Source organism: Natrix helvetica (assembly GCF_964273705.1).
Source record: "Natrix helvetica genome assembly, chromosome: 4".
NCBI classification, from domain to species: Eukaryota; Metazoa; Chordata; class Lepidosauria; order Squamata; family Natricidae; genus Natrix; species Natrix helvetica.
Genome location: NC_138550.1, coordinates 165,122,794 through 165,141,872, shown reverse-complemented (window position 1 = coordinate 165,141,872; position 19,079 = coordinate 165,122,794). Strand labels below are relative to the sequence as shown.

At 40.2% G+C, this 19,079-nt stretch overlaps 1 protein-coding gene across 1 annotated transcript in view; it reads left to right on the top strand.

The window, feature by feature from the left end:
- Positions 1-19,040, top strand: part of LOC309391039 (mas-related G-protein coupled receptor member H-like) — a 145,080-nt gene extending 126,040 nt beyond the window's left edge. The window contains exons 3-4 of the mRNA XM_081951084.1: positions 11,453-11,583; positions 17,626-19,040. Of these exons, the coding sequence (XP_081807210.1) occupies positions 17,780-18,610 (831 nt within the window). The 5' untranslated portion in view covers positions 11,453-11,583; positions 17,626-17,779 and the 3' untranslated portion in view covers positions 18,611-19,040. The remainder of the gene's footprint in view (positions 1-11,452; positions 11,584-17,625) is intronic.
- Positions 19,041-19,079: the final 39 nt, after the last annotated feature.

Genomic DNA, 19,079 nt, shown 5'->3' with positions numbered 1-19,079 from the left:
CTCTTCGGTGCCATTTTAATAAAGAGAACTCAGAGGTGTCTGTGCCCATATGATGAAATGGCAGCTATAAAAGGGGATAAACAAGAGAGATCACGAGGCAGGCAGTCCAGACAGTAATAAGGATCTTTTCTATAGTTCAAATCCAGATAATGAAATCGATTATTCCAAGTCCAGGATACAGTATATCAAGAGATATTTCTGAGTGTCACGGAGACAAAGACAAAATGCCAGCAATTTCCATGGGTGGAGTCAGATTTCAAAGTGCATAAAGACAGCGGAAGTGTGCCATCTTGCCTTGCCAGCACTGGGATCAGAAGGCAACCAAAAGTTTTCAAAGTTTTCAAAAAAATCAGATCATCACCTCTCTTTCACAATTACAGCAGGGTATTCATCTGCTTGCTTGCTATGAGTGTGATTTCATTCAAAAGCTCTCCGCTCTCCTCCTCCGAGGGCAGAGAGCAGTCCAAAGCCGCTTTTCCAAGGGGGGGGGGGAAATCCCCCTCCCTCCAATCGCACTTCCCAGGAACAGATTGAAGAACTTTAAAAAAGCTGGCAATCCTTCAATTAACAGTCAAGAAGGGAATCGGGGAGAGTTTCCACCTCACCACATTGCAACTGTAGCCTTCAAATTGTCAGGTTCATCCAGCTGTCTCGACGCAGAAGCACGCGGAAGCATGAAAGCTCCTCGCGCACCCCCTTTTGCCTCCCAATGCCTAGGGCAATGCAGGGAGCCCCCCGCAGCCGCCGCAGATGCAGGGGACTCCCAGCTATCCGCCCCCTCAGCAGGGCGCCCCTTCAAGGCTCCCTATGCCTCCCCCCCGATCAAGGGGGAGCCCACCAAGAGCGCACATGGCGAGCGAAACATGCCCATCGCTCTCCACAATCAGAACCGGAACTCGAATTTCAATTTTTAAGTCCTGGTATTTTGCGACTTTTTCATGTTCCTTCTCCTCGACCCTGCTATCACCTGGTATTGCGATGTCTATGTCTAAAAATAACCTTATTTTTCTCAACCAGTGTGATGTCTGATGTATTATGCGCGAGTATTTTATCCGTTTGTATGCGAAAATCCCACAAGATCTTCACCATCTGACCCTCAACGACTTTTTCAGGCTTATGTTCCCACCAGTTTGTTGCTGTTTTAATATTATAATTTTGGCACAAATTCCAGTGGATCATTTGTGCCACTGAATTGTGCCGCATTTTATAGTCAGTCTGCGTGATTTTTTTACAGCAGCTGAGTATGTGGTCAACAGTTTCATCAGCCTCTTTGCAAAGACTACATTTGGCATCATCAGAGGATTTTTCGATTTTGGCCTTAATGGCATTTGTGCGGATAGCTTGTTCTTGCGCAGCCAGGATTAGTGACTCTGTTTCTTTCTTTAATGTACCTGCTGTTAACCATAACCAAGTTTGTTCACTGTCCACTTTATCTTTTATTTTTTCCAGGAATTGACCATGCAATGCTTTGTTCTGCCAACTCTCCATTCTTAATTTTATCACATCTTTTCTGTATTCTTGTTTCGTCTGTTGGGCCTTCAATAGATTTTTGTTCTTTACTTCGATTAATAGATGTTCTTGACTTTCTTTTAAATAATCAGCCAGTGCATGTTTTTCTTCTTCAACTATTTGCTTCACTTGTAATAATCCTCTGCCACCTGATTTTCGGGGTAGGTATAGTCTATCAATATCACCACGTGGATGTAAACTGTAGTGCATTGTCATTAGTTTCCTGGTTTTTCGGTCCAAAATGTCCAAATCAGCTTGTTTCCAGTTAACTATACCAGCTGTGTATCTTATAACTGGTATTGCCCAGGTGTTTATGGCCTTGATTGTATTTCCACCATTCAATTTAGATTTCAAAATTTTCCTAACTCTATTGGTGTACTCTCCCCTGACAATAGTTTTTACTTCTCCATGCTTGATGTTATCCAACTGCAGAATGCCTAAGTATTTGTAGGCTTCATTTTTGTTGCATTTAATTAGTTGGCCATTGGGCATTTCAATTCCCTCATATGTAGTGATTTTGCCCCTTTTTATGGATACAGTGGCACATTTTTCCATGCCAAACTGCATTGAAATATCAGTGCTGAATACTCGGACTGTGTTTGTCAATGATTGGATTTCTATTTCTGACTTTCCATAGAGTTTCAAATCATCCATATATAATAAATGCGAAATTTTTTCTGCTTCTTTGGCTGTTTGGTAGCCTAATTTCATTTTTTTTTAAGATTACTGATAGAGGGATCATTGCGATGATGAAGAGAAGAGGTGAAAGTGAATCACCCTGGAAAATTCCTCGCTTGATATTAACCATTCCTTAGTTCTCATTCCCTACTGCCAACTCGGTTCTCCATTGTTTCATCGCCTTTTCAGTAAAGGATGTAATATTTTTGCTAATCCAAGTTGTTTCTAAGCATTTTATGATCCAACTATGTGGCAATGAGTCGAATGCCTTTTTTGTAATCAATCCAGACCATATTCAAGTTCGTTTTTCTGTTCTTACAATTTTCTAATATCATTTTATCAATTAGAAGCTGATCTTTTATGCCTCTGCTTCTTCTTTTGTTGCCTTTCTCCTCTACTGGCAAGATGTTGTTTGTTTCCAAATAATCCATAATGTTATCTGCAATAATGCCTGTGAGTAATTTGAAGGTTGTTGGCAAGCATGTTATTGGTCTGTAGTTTTCAGGTATTGTTCCTTTAGTTGCATCTTTCTGAATCAAGTATGTTTTTCCAGTTGTCAACCATTCATCAATTTGGCCATTTTGTAAAATCTCATTCAGTTGCCTGGCCAATATTGCATGTAAACTGGTCAGATATTTGAGCCAGAAACCATGTAATTGGTCCTTTCCAGGTGATGTCCAATTCTTTACTTTTTTTACTCGATTTTTGACCATCTCAGTTGTTATTTCTAATACTTGCATTTGTTTGTTGCCAATGCTTTTCTCAAAGTCATGTATCCATTTTGCTTCCTTATTGTAATCCTTTGCATTTTCCCACAATTCTTTCCAGAATTCAACTGTGGCCTGCTATTCTGGTTTTTGACTTTTGGTGTCACCATTCACATTAAGACTTTGATAAAAAACACCATTGGTCTGATCGAAATTGCTGATTTTGTTTATACAGGATGATTCGTGCCTCATATCTTTCAATTTTCCTAGCTGTTGCTGTTATCTGCTGTTTTACAATCTCTACAGCTTCATTGATGTTTCTTGCATCCAATCTATACCTTCTGATTAGCTGATCTATAATTTTGTTGTTTTTAAGCCATTGCTCACGCATGTTCTTCAAGTTGCTAGCATCTGCCCTTAATTTTTTGACATTTTGTTCTAATCGGATTTTCCACTTTGGCTTTGATGCTTTTTCCGTTCTGTAACTAGGTGCTTTGATTTTAATGCCTAGTTCATTAGTGACTATTGCAGCTGCACTGTACATTAACTGGTTCATTTCCAAGATGGATCCCGATTCAATTGTTGAAAGCACTGCATTAACCGTTTTCATGATAGGGGCCAAAATTTTCTTAGGCACAGTTTTTAATGATGGTAAACATTGCCGTTCCTTATTAAACAGAAAATGCTCCATGATCTTGTCCTTCAATTCTTTTTGTTTTTGAGTTAGTTCATTAGTTGGTTCAGTGATAACTGGTTCTGGTGATAGTGTTGTTATTTCCTCCCCGACAGCTTCTTTTGGGAGTTCTACTACAATGTCTTTAGGTGTGTCTTGAGTATCAGTTATTTCTGCTTGTGATGTTTTCTTAGTTTTGCAATTTGCCTGAATTTCCTCAAGTTCAGCTTCCGTGTAATAAATCGCCTTTGATCTGCAAGTCATTGTTCACTAACATTTGAATCTGGATATTGTTGTTTCCATAATTCATACATTCACTTTAAATAACCTATTTTTTCAGGCTCTGAGTTGTAGTAAAAGGCCATTATGGCGCGGTTTTCATCTGCACTATATTTTTGTCGTTTTGTTGGCTGGTCCACTTGTAGCCCACTCGTCGACGGATGTCCAGGGACCTCAATATCCGCCGTGGCCCTTGTTAACCCGCGCGACGACCAATGCGGTATAGAATTTTTATTTGTTTCTTTCACCATGTTGTATGGTTTGGCGGGTTTTTTTTATGGGGCCAGGTTGCCAACCTGACCCCAACCCTCCTCCTTTCTCATCCGGGCTTGGGACCGGCAACGGTGGAGTATTATTATTATTATTATTATTATTATTATTATTATTATTATTATTATTATTATTATTATTATTATTATTATATGATTGTATCACAGCGGCCAGTTGTTTCACAGGATTTGGCAATGATTACTAGTCGGGCCCCACCCAGGGGCCTAGGACGTCATAACATATTTTCGTAATATATGTGCAGATCCAAGCAGTGCAGCTTTTTGCATTTGACTGATGGTGATTTTGTCAAGTTTTAACTGTTTTAAATGTAATTCCAGTGCTTTTGGAATAGCACCCAATGTGCTGATTACCACTGGAATTACCACTGCTGGTTTGTGCCATAATCGTTGAATTTCAATTTTTAAGTCCTTGTATTTCGTGACTTTTTTATGTTCCTGCAAGTAGCACAGTTTTTTGCAGTTCTGCTGGTGTTATTGCAGGAAGCTGCAATTTGTGGATGTATCTTATAAAATTCTTGGACATGGTGCCAAGTGCCCCAATGACAATGGGTGTCACTGTTACATGCTTCATCCATAGCCGTGTAGTTTTGATGGCCAGGTCACAATATTTTATATTTTTTTTCTAGTTCTTTTTCTTCGAACCTGGCATCTCCAGGAACAGCGATATCAATAAACTGTACACTTCGGCCCTCTACAACCATGATATTTGGTGTTTTCTGCTCCAAATGATGATCCGTTTTTATTCGAAAGTCCCACAAGATCTTCACCTTCTTATTTTCGATAACTTTTTCCACTTTATTTTCCCATGACTTTCTGGATACAGGTAAATCATATTTTTTTACATAATGACCAGTGGATTAATTTAGCAACTCGGTCATGTCTAGCTTTGTAATCAGTTTCTGCAATTTTGCTGCATTCACATATTAAATGTGAAACAGTTTCAACTTTGTCATTGCAAAGTCGGCAGTTTGGGTTGTCAGTGGATTTTTGTATCTTCGCTTTCATGGCATTAGTTTGTAGTGCTTGTTCTTGAGTAGCCAGTATTAAACCTTCCGTTTCTTTCTTGATAGTTCCCATCTTAAGCCATGTCCATGTCAAGTTGTCATCACATTTTCCTTCAATGTTTTTCAAGTGCTGTCCATGCAAAACTTTGGTTTTCCATCAATTTAATCTGTCATCTAGTTGTTTTTCCTTATACTCTCCCTTTGTTTCTATTTTTTTAATGCTGTTCTCCGTTTTTACAGCCTGCAGCAATTTTTCTGTACTTTGGTTCACATAATCACTCAAACTTCGTTTTTCTTCTTCTACAGTTTGATGGATTTGCAATAGCCCCCTGGTCCCTATTTTTCTTGGCAGGTACAACCTGTCGATGTCACTTCGTGGATGTAAAGCAGGGTACATATTCAAAAGATTGCGTGTTTTCTGGTGCAAGTTTTCCAGTTCAATCAGAGTCCAGTTGATGATTCCAGCTGAGTAGCGTATCACTGGAACTGCCCATGTATTAATGGCTTTAATTATGTTTCCAGCATTCAGCTTTGATTTTAATATTTTGCGGACCCTCCTGATGTATTCCGTTTGCGTTGACTCTTTGACTTTCCATTCAAGGTTATCTGCTTTCAATATGCCTAGGTACTTGTAACCACCATCCTTGGTTAATGCTTTCACTATATTTCCATTTCCCAGTTCTATTCCTTCTGTTTTTTCCATTTTTCCTCACGGCATGGATAATATAGCAGATTTTTCAAGCCCAAAGTTCATTTTGATGTCACTGCTGAACAGTTGAACTGTGTTGAGTATTGATTTAAGTTCAGTGGGGCTTTTCGCATTCATCATCATCATCTTCTTCTTCTTCTTCTTCATCATCATCATTATTTGGTTACTCTTTGGTGAGATTCACAGCCTTTGGGGCTGGTTGGTAGCTCAACAGCTCGAGTCCTAACCAAGGACCTAGGAACTGTTAAGGTAACGTCGGAGGATATAAGTTGTTCCAAGTAGGGTGGTTTTTTGTAGAGTCAGAATGTTCAAGTCAGGTAAATTTAGAATTTTCAAATAGCGAGTAGGTAGCTCTTTAGGTATTGCTCCAAGGGCTCCAATTACAATTGGGACAACACATGATTTCTTTTTCCACAGTCGCTCAACTTCAATTTGCAAATCCCAGTACTTTGTGATTTTTTTTCTTGCTGCTTATCTTCAATTCGTGCATCCCCAGGTATTGCAATGTCAATGAACCATACTTTTTTCTTTTCAACTATTGTTATGTCATGTGTGTTGTAGGCCAAGTGCCTGTCAGTCTGAATTCTGAAGTCCCACAAGATCTTGACTTTTTCATTCTCTAAAACCTTCTCAACCTGGAATTTTGGCACAATTTCCAGTGAATAATCTTAGCAACGCGGTCATAGCATTGTAGGTAGTCACTTTGTGAAATTTTGCTGCACCCACTGATCAAGTGGTTGACTGTCTCATCTTTCTCATTACAGAGGCGACATTTGCTGTTGGTGATAACATGTTGAATTTTGCCTTCATGCAGTTTATGGCTAAAGCTTGTTTTCCAACAAAAACGGAATGCACAGGTACAGTATAGGTGATACCTTACTCAGTAGTAGTAACTGTGAAAGGGATCTTGGAGTCCTAGTGGACAACCATTTAAATATGAGCCAGCAGTGTGCAGCAGCTGCCAAAAAAGCCAACACAGTTCTAGGCTGCATCAACAGAGGGATAGAATCAAGATCACGTGAAGTGTTAATACCACTTTATAATGCCTTGGTAAGGCCACACTTGGAATACTGCATTCAGTTCTGGTCGCCACGATGTAAAAAAGATGTGGAGACTCTAGAAAGAGTGCAGAGAAGAGCAACAAAGATGATTAGGGGACTGGAGACTAAAACATATGAAGAACGGTTGCAGGAACTGGGTATGTTTAGCTTAAGAGAAAGAAGGACTAGGGGAGACATGATAGCATTATTCCAATATCTCAGAGGTTGCCACAAAGAAGAGGGAGTCAAACTATTCTCCAAAGCACCTGAGGGTAGAACAAGAAGCAATGGGTGGAAACTAATCAAGGAGAGAAGCAACTTAGAACTGAGGAGAAATTTCCTGACAGTGAGAACAATTAATCAGTGGAACAGCTTGCCTCCAGAAGTTGTGAATGCCCCAACACTGGAAGTCTTTAAGAAGATGTTGGATAGCTATTTGTCTGAAACGGTATAGGGTTTCCTGCCTAGGCAGGGGGTTGGACTAGAAGACCTCCAAGGTCCCTTCCAACTCTACTATTGTATTGTATTGTATTATTGTATTGTTCTTGAGCTGCCAAAATAAAGCCTTCTGTTTCTTTTTCAGTATTCCTGATGTTAACCGGTTTCAAGTTAGTTTTTGGTCAGCTTTGCCTTCAATACTTTTCAAGTATTGGCCATGCATAGCTTTGCTTTTCCAATTTTCAGCTCACTTCTCAATTACTTCTTTCTTATATTCAGCTTTCAACTTAGTTGTCTTCAAAAGGCCTCCTTTATTTACTTCCTTAATCATTGGTTTTTCACTTTTCTGGATGTAATCATTCAAGCTGTGTCTTTCTTCTTCCACAGTCTGCTTTACTTGTAGGAGTCCTCGACCACCCTCTGCTCTTGGTAGATACAATCGGTCAACATCACTTTTAGAGTGCAAAGCATGATTCATTGTCATAAGCTTTCTTGTTTTTCTGTCCAAATTGTCCAACCCCATCTGGGTCCAGTCAATTATTCCTGCAGAGTATCGAATTAAAGGTATAGCCCAGGTATTTATGGCTTTCATGATGTTTTCTCCACTCAGTTTGGATTTTAATATCTTGTGAATTCATCAAATGTACTTGGCTGAGGTTAATTTCTTGACTTTATTATGCATTAAGTCAGAGGCCTCTAAAATCCCCAAGTACTTGTAGCCTTCTTCTGGTTTTACTGCCATTATCATTTCTTCATTCTCAGGTTGTATTCCATCATCTTCTAGGACCTTGCCTGCCTTGGTTGCTATTCTTGCACATTTGTCAATTCCAAACTGCATACCAATGTCTTGGCTAAATTATTTTGTGCTTTCAATTAATAAATTCACTTCAGCTTTTGTTTTACCAAACAGCTTCAAATCATCCATGTACACCAAGTGTAAAATTTTCAGTCCTTTCTTTGCAAGTTCATATCCACAGTTCACCTTCTTCAAAATGGTTGTCAGTGGTAGCATTGAGTGTATAAAAAGTAGGGGTGAAAGGGAATCACCCTAGAAAATGCCTCGTTTAATTTCAACTTCACCCAGTTCTTCTCCATTAGCCATAAGCTTCGTTTTCCCGAGGTTCATTGAAGTTTCTATGAATGTATGTTGCTGCTGATGCCAAAAATTTTCAGGCATTTCTTGATCAAGCTGTGGGGAACTGAATCAAACACTTTCTTATAGTCTATCCCAGCCATGAACAGCTTGGTTCATCTTTTCTTTGAATTCTTTAGGATTAGCTTGTCAATTAGCTTGTTGTTGTTGTTGTTGTTGTTGTTGTTGTTGTTATTTTGTAAACCTAAAATGGCTCAGACAATACATTGTTCTTTAAGCACCTATATATGTTTAAGGGAATATATATATATATATATATATATATATATATATATATATATATGTGTGTGTGTGTGTGTGTGTGTGTGTGTGTGTGTGTGTGTGTGTGTGTGTGTGTGTGTGTGTGTGTGTGTGTGTGTTATATTTGTACTGATAAATAAATAAAGGGAGACTAGTATAGATCTATTTCGAGCTAATTAGCTCTCATCAGCTAGCCATACCCTTACTGGGATTTGAACCCGGGCTGTATATATCTTAGGCAGGAGTTTTAGCCACTAAGCCACGGGCTCTGTTCCTTATCAGTTGAGCCAGGGAAATAGGTATGTATTTGTGTTACAACCCCTGGTATGACTAAATATGGGAGGAAGGTCACTACTCCCTCTTTCTGTCCTTCGGCTTATCACAGAAGACCATGCAGGCAGAAAACCATATTTTTATTTTTAATGTTGCCTTTTTATATTTGTGTTATATTTGTTGTAACACAAATACATACATACATACACACACACACACACACACACACACACACACACACATATATATATATATATATATATATATATATATATATATATATATATATATATATGAATATGTATATAAGGAGATATATATAAGAAGATTATGTGTGTGCGTGTGTGTTGTATTTGTGCTGATAAATAAATAAAGGAAGACTAGTATAGATCTATTTCAAGCTATTTAGCTCTCATCAGCTAGCCATACCCTTACTGGGATTCGAACCAGGGCTGTATTACATATTGGGCAGTTGTATTAGCCACTAAGCCACAGGCTCTCCTCCTTATCAGCTGAGCCAGGGAAATAGATATGTATTTGTGGTACAACCCCTGGTATGCCCAAATATGGGAGGAGCAGTGCAAAGTATATCTCTCTTTGATACTTTAGGGTCTTAACAGTGACAAATCCTCCATAATAGAGAAAATATAATGAGAGAGGCAGGCAGGCAGGAAAAATAGTGATATATTTTTAGGACTTGTTTAGAAAAGTATCTAGTCTACTGAATTGTTTCCAGAGTTGGCCAAGCAAATGTTTCTTGAGTACGTGGAAAGAGATGTTTGAGATGTACCCCCTGTCCCTTGCCGTTGGTATCTGGAGATGTGCCTTCTTGACAAATAATCCTTTGAGAGACATGCCCACTTTCCTGGTGCGATGCATGGGTTTCTATTCCTCAACCATGTCATCATGTCCACATTCAACTTTCTCCTTCATTGTCCTCGATCTTATAAAGGCAACTATCATGTGTCTCCTAAGTGACCCTGTGGGAGGAGCCATCAATGGGATATTCTCAGACCCCATTTGCCTTGAGACTGAGGTTAAATTGAGGCTGCTCCCCTCTGCCTCACTTCCTGGCTCCCAGTTAAATCTCAGTCTTTCAGCCGTATGGGAGACTAAATTCTTGGCTCGTTTGGATCATTTTTGGTGAGAATTTTCCATCCTTGCCTCCCCCACCTCCTCACTGCAAAATCTCCATTCCCTCCCCACTCCAGGGGAAGGATACTGTAAAATCTCCATTCCCTCCCCACTCCAGGGGAAGGATACTATAAAATCTCTATTCCCTCCCCACTCCAGGGGAAAGATACTGCAAAATCTCCATTCCCTCTCCACTCCAGGGTAAGGATACTATAAAATCTCCATTCCCTCCCCACTCCAGGGGAAGGATACTGCATAAAATCTCCATTCCCTCCCCACTCCAGGGGACGGATACTGTAAAATCTCCCCACTCCAGGGGAAGGATACTGTAAAATCTCCCCACTCCAGGGGAAGGATACTGTAAAATCTCCATTCCTTCCCCACTCCAGGGGAAGGATACTGCAAAATCTCCATTCCTTCCCCACTCCAGGGGAAGGATAGTGCAAAATCTCCATTCCTTCCCTACTCCAGGGGAAGGATACTGTAAAATCTCCCCACTCCAGGGGAAGGATACTGTAAAATCTCCCCACTCCAGGGGAAGGATACTGTAAAATCTCCATTCCTTCCCCACTCCAGGGGAAGGATACTGCAAAATCTCCATTCCTTCCCCACTCCAGGGGAAGGATACTGCATAAAATCTCCACTCCCTCCCCACTCCTGGGGGAAGGATACTGCATAAAATCTCCATTCCCTCCCCACTCCAGGGGAAGGATACTGCATAAAATCCCCATTCCCTCCCCACTCCTGGGGGAAGGATACTGCACAAAATCTCCACTCCCTCCCCACTGCTGAGGGAAGGATACTGCACAAAATCTCTACTCCCTCCCTGTCACTGCGTTAAATTGTTTTCTAGCCTGAACTGAATAGCCGAACTGAAACTGAATAGTTACTGAAAGAGTTACTGCGCAGGTCATAAGTTCTTATCTGACAATGATTTATTGCGCATGCTTAACATGTTTATTACTTCACACATTCCAGAGACTTCTCTTCCCTTTTGATCTTTGTCCGTCTGCCAGGAAGCTGGTAGACAAATTGTTTTCTGCCAAAATGTAACAATTAGATAGATTTGTTTTATTTCTCTATTTCTTATTTTTGTATTAAAGCTTATTTTTAATTAGAATATGTTTTCGGGGTTTAGACATGCCGGCCACATGACCATGGAGACGTCTTTGGACAGTGCTGGCTTTTCAGCTTTCAAATGGAGATGAGCACCCCCCCCCCTAGAATCGGGAACAACTAGCACATATGTGCGAGGGGAACCTTTACCTTTACCTTAATACCAATGCAGAGAAGGATATTACAAGTATTGTCTTTCTTCTCCCTAGGTTTTGCAGCTTGGACCACCTAAGTTCTCTGCTCCAACTGTAGCAGCATCGAGTGCGGGCCAACGAGAATGTCTTCCTTAGAGACTGAAAGTGATCTGCTTAACTCCTCTGGAGATTCCTCCAAAGAGATAGTACTTTCAATTTGCAAAGTGCATTTCCTTTTTTAGTGCATGATTGGACTTGAGGAGCATTAGGATGATATCAGCCAGTACCATAGTATTGCATGGCCAACTGAAAATCTTACTACCAGACCGAGTCTTATTTTATGAGAAATATGGTGATAGATGATAGATAGATAGATAGATGATAGATAGATAGATAGATAGATAGATAGATAGATAATAGATAGATAGATGATAGATAGATAGATAGATAGATAGATAGATAGATAGATAGATAGATAGATAGATAGACAGAGAGATAGATAAATAGACAGATAGATAATGGATGGATGATGGATGGGTGAATAGATAGATAGGCTAGATGATTGATAGAAGATAAATGATAGAAAATAGATAGATGATAGATAGATAGATAGACAGACAGACAGACAGACAGATAGATAGATGACAGACAGACAGATGATAGATTGATGATGGGGAGAGAGGAGGGAGGGAGGGAGGGAGGGAGGGAGGGAGAGGGAGGGAGGGAGGGAGGGAGGGAGGGGGAGAGAGAGAGAGAGAGAGAGAGAGAGAGAGAGAGAGAGAGAGAGAGAGAGAGAGAGAGAGAGAGAGAGGAGAGAGGGAGAGAGAGAGAGATTTTTCCCAAGGCGGCAAACATTTCTAATACATCTGCCTCTTTTTTTCCCCCACCACAACAATTGGGAGGGACTACCTGGGCCTGGTGTTTGGTCTAAATTCCACGAATTGTAAGTATATTATAGTACAAAATATTTTCTTTTCAGGAACGAAGGCAGCCATCTGATTGTTACATAATATTCAAAAAAGAAAATGGCTGCTCTGCTCTGCCTGTTGTGACTGTTGAAACAAGATCCCCTGTGAAGGATGGAAGTTCACCCATTCACCTTGGATGGATACCCAAACACATCACATATCCAAGAGAGCAAATGAGGATTTCAAATTCAGTACGGGGGGGGGGGGGGGGGAGATAAGGACAATGATTTCTGAGGAGTGGATCATCTCCAATGGATAATTATGAGACTATTGATAAAATGTGTTAACTCGGTAGGGTCTTCATGCTAATATTTTCGAGGAAAGATGGGAGAGAAGTAGTTGTGAATGCCCCAACACTGGAAGTCTTTAAGAAGATGTTGGATAGGCATTTGTCTGAAATGGTATAGGGTTTCCTGCCTAGGCAGTGGGTTGGACTAGAAGACCTCCAAGGTCCCTTCCAACTCTGCTATTGTATTGTATTGTATTGTAGTAAAATAAATAAAATATTATGAGGCATTTTTTTTACTACCAGTTCTGTGGACGTGGGTAGGTGGGGGCCCTGTGATTTAGTGGGCGTGGCCAACTTGACATCACTCATGGCCAGGCCCACTCAGTCACATGATGCCCCCCACCAAGCCATGCCCCCAGAACCTGATATCTACCTATTTTCTGCCTAGGCCTGGCCTAACCTTTCAAAGGCCTCCTCCTGCATGTCACCTCCCCCTTTGCCCATCTCATTGCTGCTCCTTCAGAGACCCCGGTCCTAACTCCACTTCCCCCACCCATGACCACCTTTTTTTCTGGCTGCTTACCTTCTTCCTACAACGGCTGGTCCAGACTCCAGAAGGCACACTCTCTTTTTTGGTGCGTCTGCAAGAAACCTTCCGGCTGCTGCCTCTTTTTGCCAGCAGCTTCCCATCAATGGCCGCTGGCTGGAGGCTGCTGAAAACTACTAGGGGGTCACTGAAAAAGCTGTTGCCGTCACCATCCTGTTCTTCGCAGTCGCCACCCATGATGACAAGACCTTCGGACAAGCAAAATCAATACAATACAATACAATGCAATACAATACAATACAATACAATACAATACAATAGTAGAGTTGGAAGGGACCATGGAGGTCTTCTAGTCCACCCCCTGCCTAGGCAGGAAACCCTATACCGTTTCAGACAAATGGCTATCCAACAACTTCTTACAGACTTCCAGTGTTGGGGCATTCACAACTTCTGGAGGCAAGCTGTTCCACTGATTAATTGTTCTAACTGTCAGGAAGTTTCTCCTCAGTTCTAAGTTGCTTCACTCCTGGATTACTTTCCACCCATTGCTTCTTGTTCTACCCTCAGGTGCCTTGGAGAATAGTTTGACTCCCTCTTCCTTCTGGCAACCCCTGAGATATTGGAACAATGCTATCATGTCTCTCCCAGTCCTTCTTTCTCTTAAGCTAAACATACCCAGTTCCTGCAACCGTTCTTCATATGTTGTAGTCTCCAGTCCACTAATCATCTTTATTGATCTTCTCTGCACTCTTTCTAGAGTCTCCACATCTTTTCTACATTGTTGTGACCAAAACTGAATGCACTATTCCAAGTGTGGCCTTACCAAGGCATTATAAAGTGGTATTACCCCTTCACGTGATCTTGATTCTATCCCTCTGTTGATGCAGCCTAGAACTGTGTTGACTTTTTGGCAGCTGCTGCACACTGCTGGCTCATATTTAAATGGTTGTCCACTAGGACTCCCAGATCCCTTTCACAGTTCCTACTGTTGAGCAAGGTGCCACCTATACTGTACCTGTGCATTTCATTTTTCTTGCCTAAATGTAGAACCTTACTCTTTTCACCATTGAATTTCATTTTATTAGAGAGTGCCCAGTGTTCAAGTTTGTCAAGATCCTTCTGTATCTTAAGCCTATCTTCTAGAGTGTTAGCTATTCCTGCCAGCTTGGTGTCATCTATAAATTTGATGAGTTCCTCATTTATTCCCTCATCCAAATCATTGATGAAGATGTTGAAGAGTACTGGGCCTAAAACAGAGCCTTGGGGTACTCCACTGCATACTTCCCTCCATGTAGATACAGTTCTATTGAGGACTACACATTGAGTGCGGTTGGTCAGCCATTTACGAATCCATCTGGTGGTGATGCTGTCTAACCCACATTCTTCTACTTTATCTAGTAGTAGGTTATGGTCTACCTTATCAAATGCCTTATTGAAGTCCAAGTAAACTATATCGACAGCATTCCTCTGGTCCACTAATTTTGTCACATTATCAAAGAATGCAATAAGATTAGTCTGGCATGATCTGTTTTTGACAAACCCATGTTGGCTTTTGGCTATTACTTTGTTTGCTTCTAGGTGTTCGCAAATTCGTTGCTTGATTATTTTTTCCAGAATCATTCCTGGTATTGAAGTCAGGCTAATAGGTCGGCAGTTTCCTGGATCTATTTTTTCCCTTTTTTGAAGATGGGAACCACATCAGCTTTTTTCCAGTCCTCTGGTAGTTCCCCGGTGCTCCAGGATTTCCGAAAGATATAGTTCAGTGGTTCTGAGATCTCATCTGCTAGTTCCTTCAGAACCCTGGGGTGTAATCAATCCGGTCCTGGTGATTTGAACTCGTCTAGGGTAGGCAGGTGCTCACTTACCGTTTTCTTCCCTACTTCAATTTGTGTTCCTAATCTGATTTTTGTGGTGCTGTTTTCGATAGGTTGGACTGTTTTATCCCTTTGTGTAAAGACAGATGCAAAACATGAGTTAAATAGTTCTGCTTTCTCCCTGTTGCTTGTCACCTTCTTGCCACTTTCTCCTAGCAATGGACCAATTGTTTCCTTAACTTTTTTCTTGTTTTTAACATGTTGGAAAAAGCTTTTTTTTTTTGTTAATTTTTACTTTTGTGGCAAACCTCTCTTCATTGTGAGCCTTAGCTTTCCTCACTTCATCTTTACATGCTCGGGCTGTTTGCTGATATTCTGCCTTAGTTATGTCCCCCCCCCCCTTTCCACTTTTTATACTTATCTTTTTTGTCTTTCAGTTTGTCAGAGAATTCTTTATGCAGCCATGCTGGTTTCTTTTGGGAGCTGTTATTTTTCTTCTTCATTGGTATTGTGCTAGACTGGGCTTTTGTAATCTCATTTTTCAAAATTTCCCAAGCTTCTTGAGTTGTTTTCCCATTGAGGATTCTCATCCATGGAATTTTTCCCAAGCTCTCTCTAAGTTTATTGAAATTAGCTTTCTTAAAGTCCAAGACTCTTGTTTGACTTTGTTCTACTACTTGTGTTTGCATAATGTTGAATTCCAATATTGCATGGTCACTTGCCCCAGGGTGCCTGTGGTTTCAACACCTTCTATCATTTCCTCTCTGTTAGTGAGAATTAAGGCTGATCCCCTTATTCCCTTCTCTACCTTTTGGAAAACAAAGTTGTCTGCTAGGTTTGTTAGGAACCTGTTGGATCCTCCACTTGGTGCAGAGTTTGTTTCCCATTTGATGTCAGGGTAGTTAAAATCTCCCATTCCTATTGTGGTGTGCTTCCTACATACCTTAGTTAGCTGACTATCAAAAAGTTCATCTACTTCCTCTGCTTGGTTGGGTGGCCTGTAGTATAGACCTATGGCAATGTCATTTCCCCCACAACCTTAAATATTGGCCCAAATGCATTCAAGATAGTTCTCATCATTGTTGTGCTCTATTTCTGTAGAGATGTAGTTATTTCATACATACATACATAAACACATACATACACACACACACACATAATTTCTTAAATATATATTTTATATATAGTGCAACTCCACCTCCTCTTTTATTTGGTCTATTTCTTTTAAATAATTTAAATCCTTCTATCAATGGGAAATCCAGGTTCTCTTTTCAACCGGGTGACTCATTTAACAGCTGCAGTGATTCACTTAAAAACAGCAGCAAGAAAAGTTGTAAAATGGGACAAAACTCCCTTGACAAATGTCTCGCCTCGCCACAGAAATTTTGGAGTCAATTGTGGTCGTAAGTCGAGGATTACTTTTAATGGGGATTGGTGGGAATTCTCCTAAAAGGCATCTCAAGTATTTTAGGGTAAAAAAACACCCTTTGGATTTTGCGGGCATCCATTCTGCAACTGTATGAGAAACATTGATTTTAGGGATGTATTAAAAATGATGTTCAAAAAGCAGTTATAGGTTGATATCTGTAAATAAAAAAAACCTGTGCTTTTGCTTGTATGCATACAATATGAGCGCACGTGTGTGTGTGTGTGTGTGTGTGTGTGTTGTATTTGTGCTGATAAATAAATAAAGGGAGACTAGTATAGATCTATTTCAAGCTATTTAGCCCTCATCAGCTAGCCATACCCTTACTGGGATTTGAACCTGGGCTGTATTACATATTAGTCAGATGTATTAGCCACTAAGCCACAGGCTCTTCTCCTTATCAGCTGAGCCAGGGAAATAGGTATGTATTTGTGTTACAACCCCTGGTAAGCCCAAATATGGGAGGGAGCTCACTACTCCCCCTTTCTGTCCTTCGGCTCATTACAGAGGACCATCCAGGCAGAAAAACATATTTTTATTTTTAATGTTGCCTTTTTATATTTGTGTTGTATTTGTACTGATAAATAAATAAAGGGAGACTAATATAGATCTATTTCGAGCTAATTAGCTCTCATCAGCTAGCCATACCCTTACTGGGATTTGAACCTGGGCTGTATTATATCTTAGGCAGAAGTCTTAGCCACTAAGCCACAGGCTCGCCTCCTTATCAGTTGAGCCAGGGAAATAGGTATGTATTTGTGTTACAACTCCTGGTATGCCTAAATATGGGAGGAAGGTCACTACTCCCTCTTTCTGTCCTTCGGCTCATCACAGAAAACCATGCAGGCAGAAAACGATATTTTTATTTTTAATGTTGCCTTTTTATATTTGTGTTGTATTTGTACTGATAAATAAATAAAGGGAGACTAGTATAGATCTATTTCGAGCTAATTAGCTCTCATCAGCTAGCCATACCCTTACTGGGATTTGAACCTGGGTTTTATTATATCTTAGGCAGAAATCTTAGCCACTAAACCACAGGCTCGCCTCCTTATCAGTTGAGCCAGAGAAATAGGTATGTATTTGTGTTACAACCCCTGGTATGCCTAAATATGGGAAGAAGGTCACTACTCCCTCTTTCTGTCCTTCGGCTCATCACAGAAAACCATGCAGGCAGAAAACCATATTTTTATTTTTATTTTTTATTTTTATATATATGACTCATTCTCTTTAGGTCTTTTTTTTTGTTTTCTTTTATTATCAGGACGAACGTGAACGAAATCCCTTGGACTATTTCTGCAGTGGTCAACCTTTCTTCAAATGCTACTAAAATTGTGGAAGTTGCTCCAAATAGGTCTGAAATATCTTTTCCGTATGACCAAGGGTTAACCCAATACCTTTTATATGCATACTTTGCCATGATTTGGATTTTGGGCCTGCTGGGAAATGGAAGGACAATTTATCTCCTGGCCTTTTCCATTAAGAGGAATCCTTTCACCACTTTCATCCTGAATCTCTCCGTTGCTGATTTTGGAGTCCTCACATCCCTCATTATGGCAGAAACATTTGTGACAGTGTCAACTCTGAGTAAAATGCATGATATTGGTGACAACCTTTTCTTCTTATTTTTTGAGCTCTTTTCCTTCACCTATTTGGTCAGCCAGTTTCTGCTGACGGCCATCAGCCTGGACAGGTGTGTGGCTGTCCTTTTCCCTCTCTGGCATCGCTGCCATCGCCCTCCATATTTGCCCACTCTTGTTTGTGGCCTCATCTGGATCCTCTCCTTCCTGCTCTCTGCCGTGCACTTCATTCTGTATTACACCAAGAGTTCTGGAAATGCACGTTTTCTTTACCAGCTGATTGTGAATGGTTTACTTTGTACGCCTCTCATGGTTGTATCTACTGTGACTCTCTTGATTCATACGAGGTCTAAAATACAACGCAATCAAAGGAAACTTCTCACCACCATCTTGCTGGCTCTCCTCTTCTTCCTCCTCCTTTCTCTCCCAATTAATGTCTTTCATGCCGTTGAATATTTTGGTTCCTATAATCCCTTCCTCATGACCATCGGATTAGGATGTGCTGCTCTCAACAGCAGCATCAACCCTCTTCTTTATTTCTTAGTGGGGAGAAAGAAGAAGGGAAAGGATCAGCCCAGAACATCCTTTAAGGTGGCTCTGCAAAGAGTTTTCAAGGATGAGCAGGACAGCTCACAAGAGCAGCAAACTACGGAGGAAACCATATTGTGAAGTGTCATTGTATAATCATTTTAAAATCCATAAGTAATTTATGGGTTCAGTAAGATAATTATTGTGATTTACTGAACAAGCTGAACATAAAACCATATAAACAGAAAATATTTATCTATGTATAATTCTAAAAATGAATGTGGTTATACAGTAAATGTTTTACTTATACAATTCCTTTTTCCCTTTCCTTATAAAAACCGTTAGAAATAATTCTTACTGCATGAAATGTTTAACCATGTAATATGTACTATTTGATGTGTTATCAGTTGCCTATTTTCCAAGGTTTTGTTCCTAATAAACTTGGCAGAATATAGGCTTCACTAAAAACTTGTAAGTTTATATATGTGTATATGTGTAATGAAAGAAAAGAGAAGGAAAAATAAGTATGTACAGGATACATTTCCAGAAATAAAATGTGGCAATTATGATCCTCACAAGTTTCAGACATATTATTTTCTTATTGTTATGG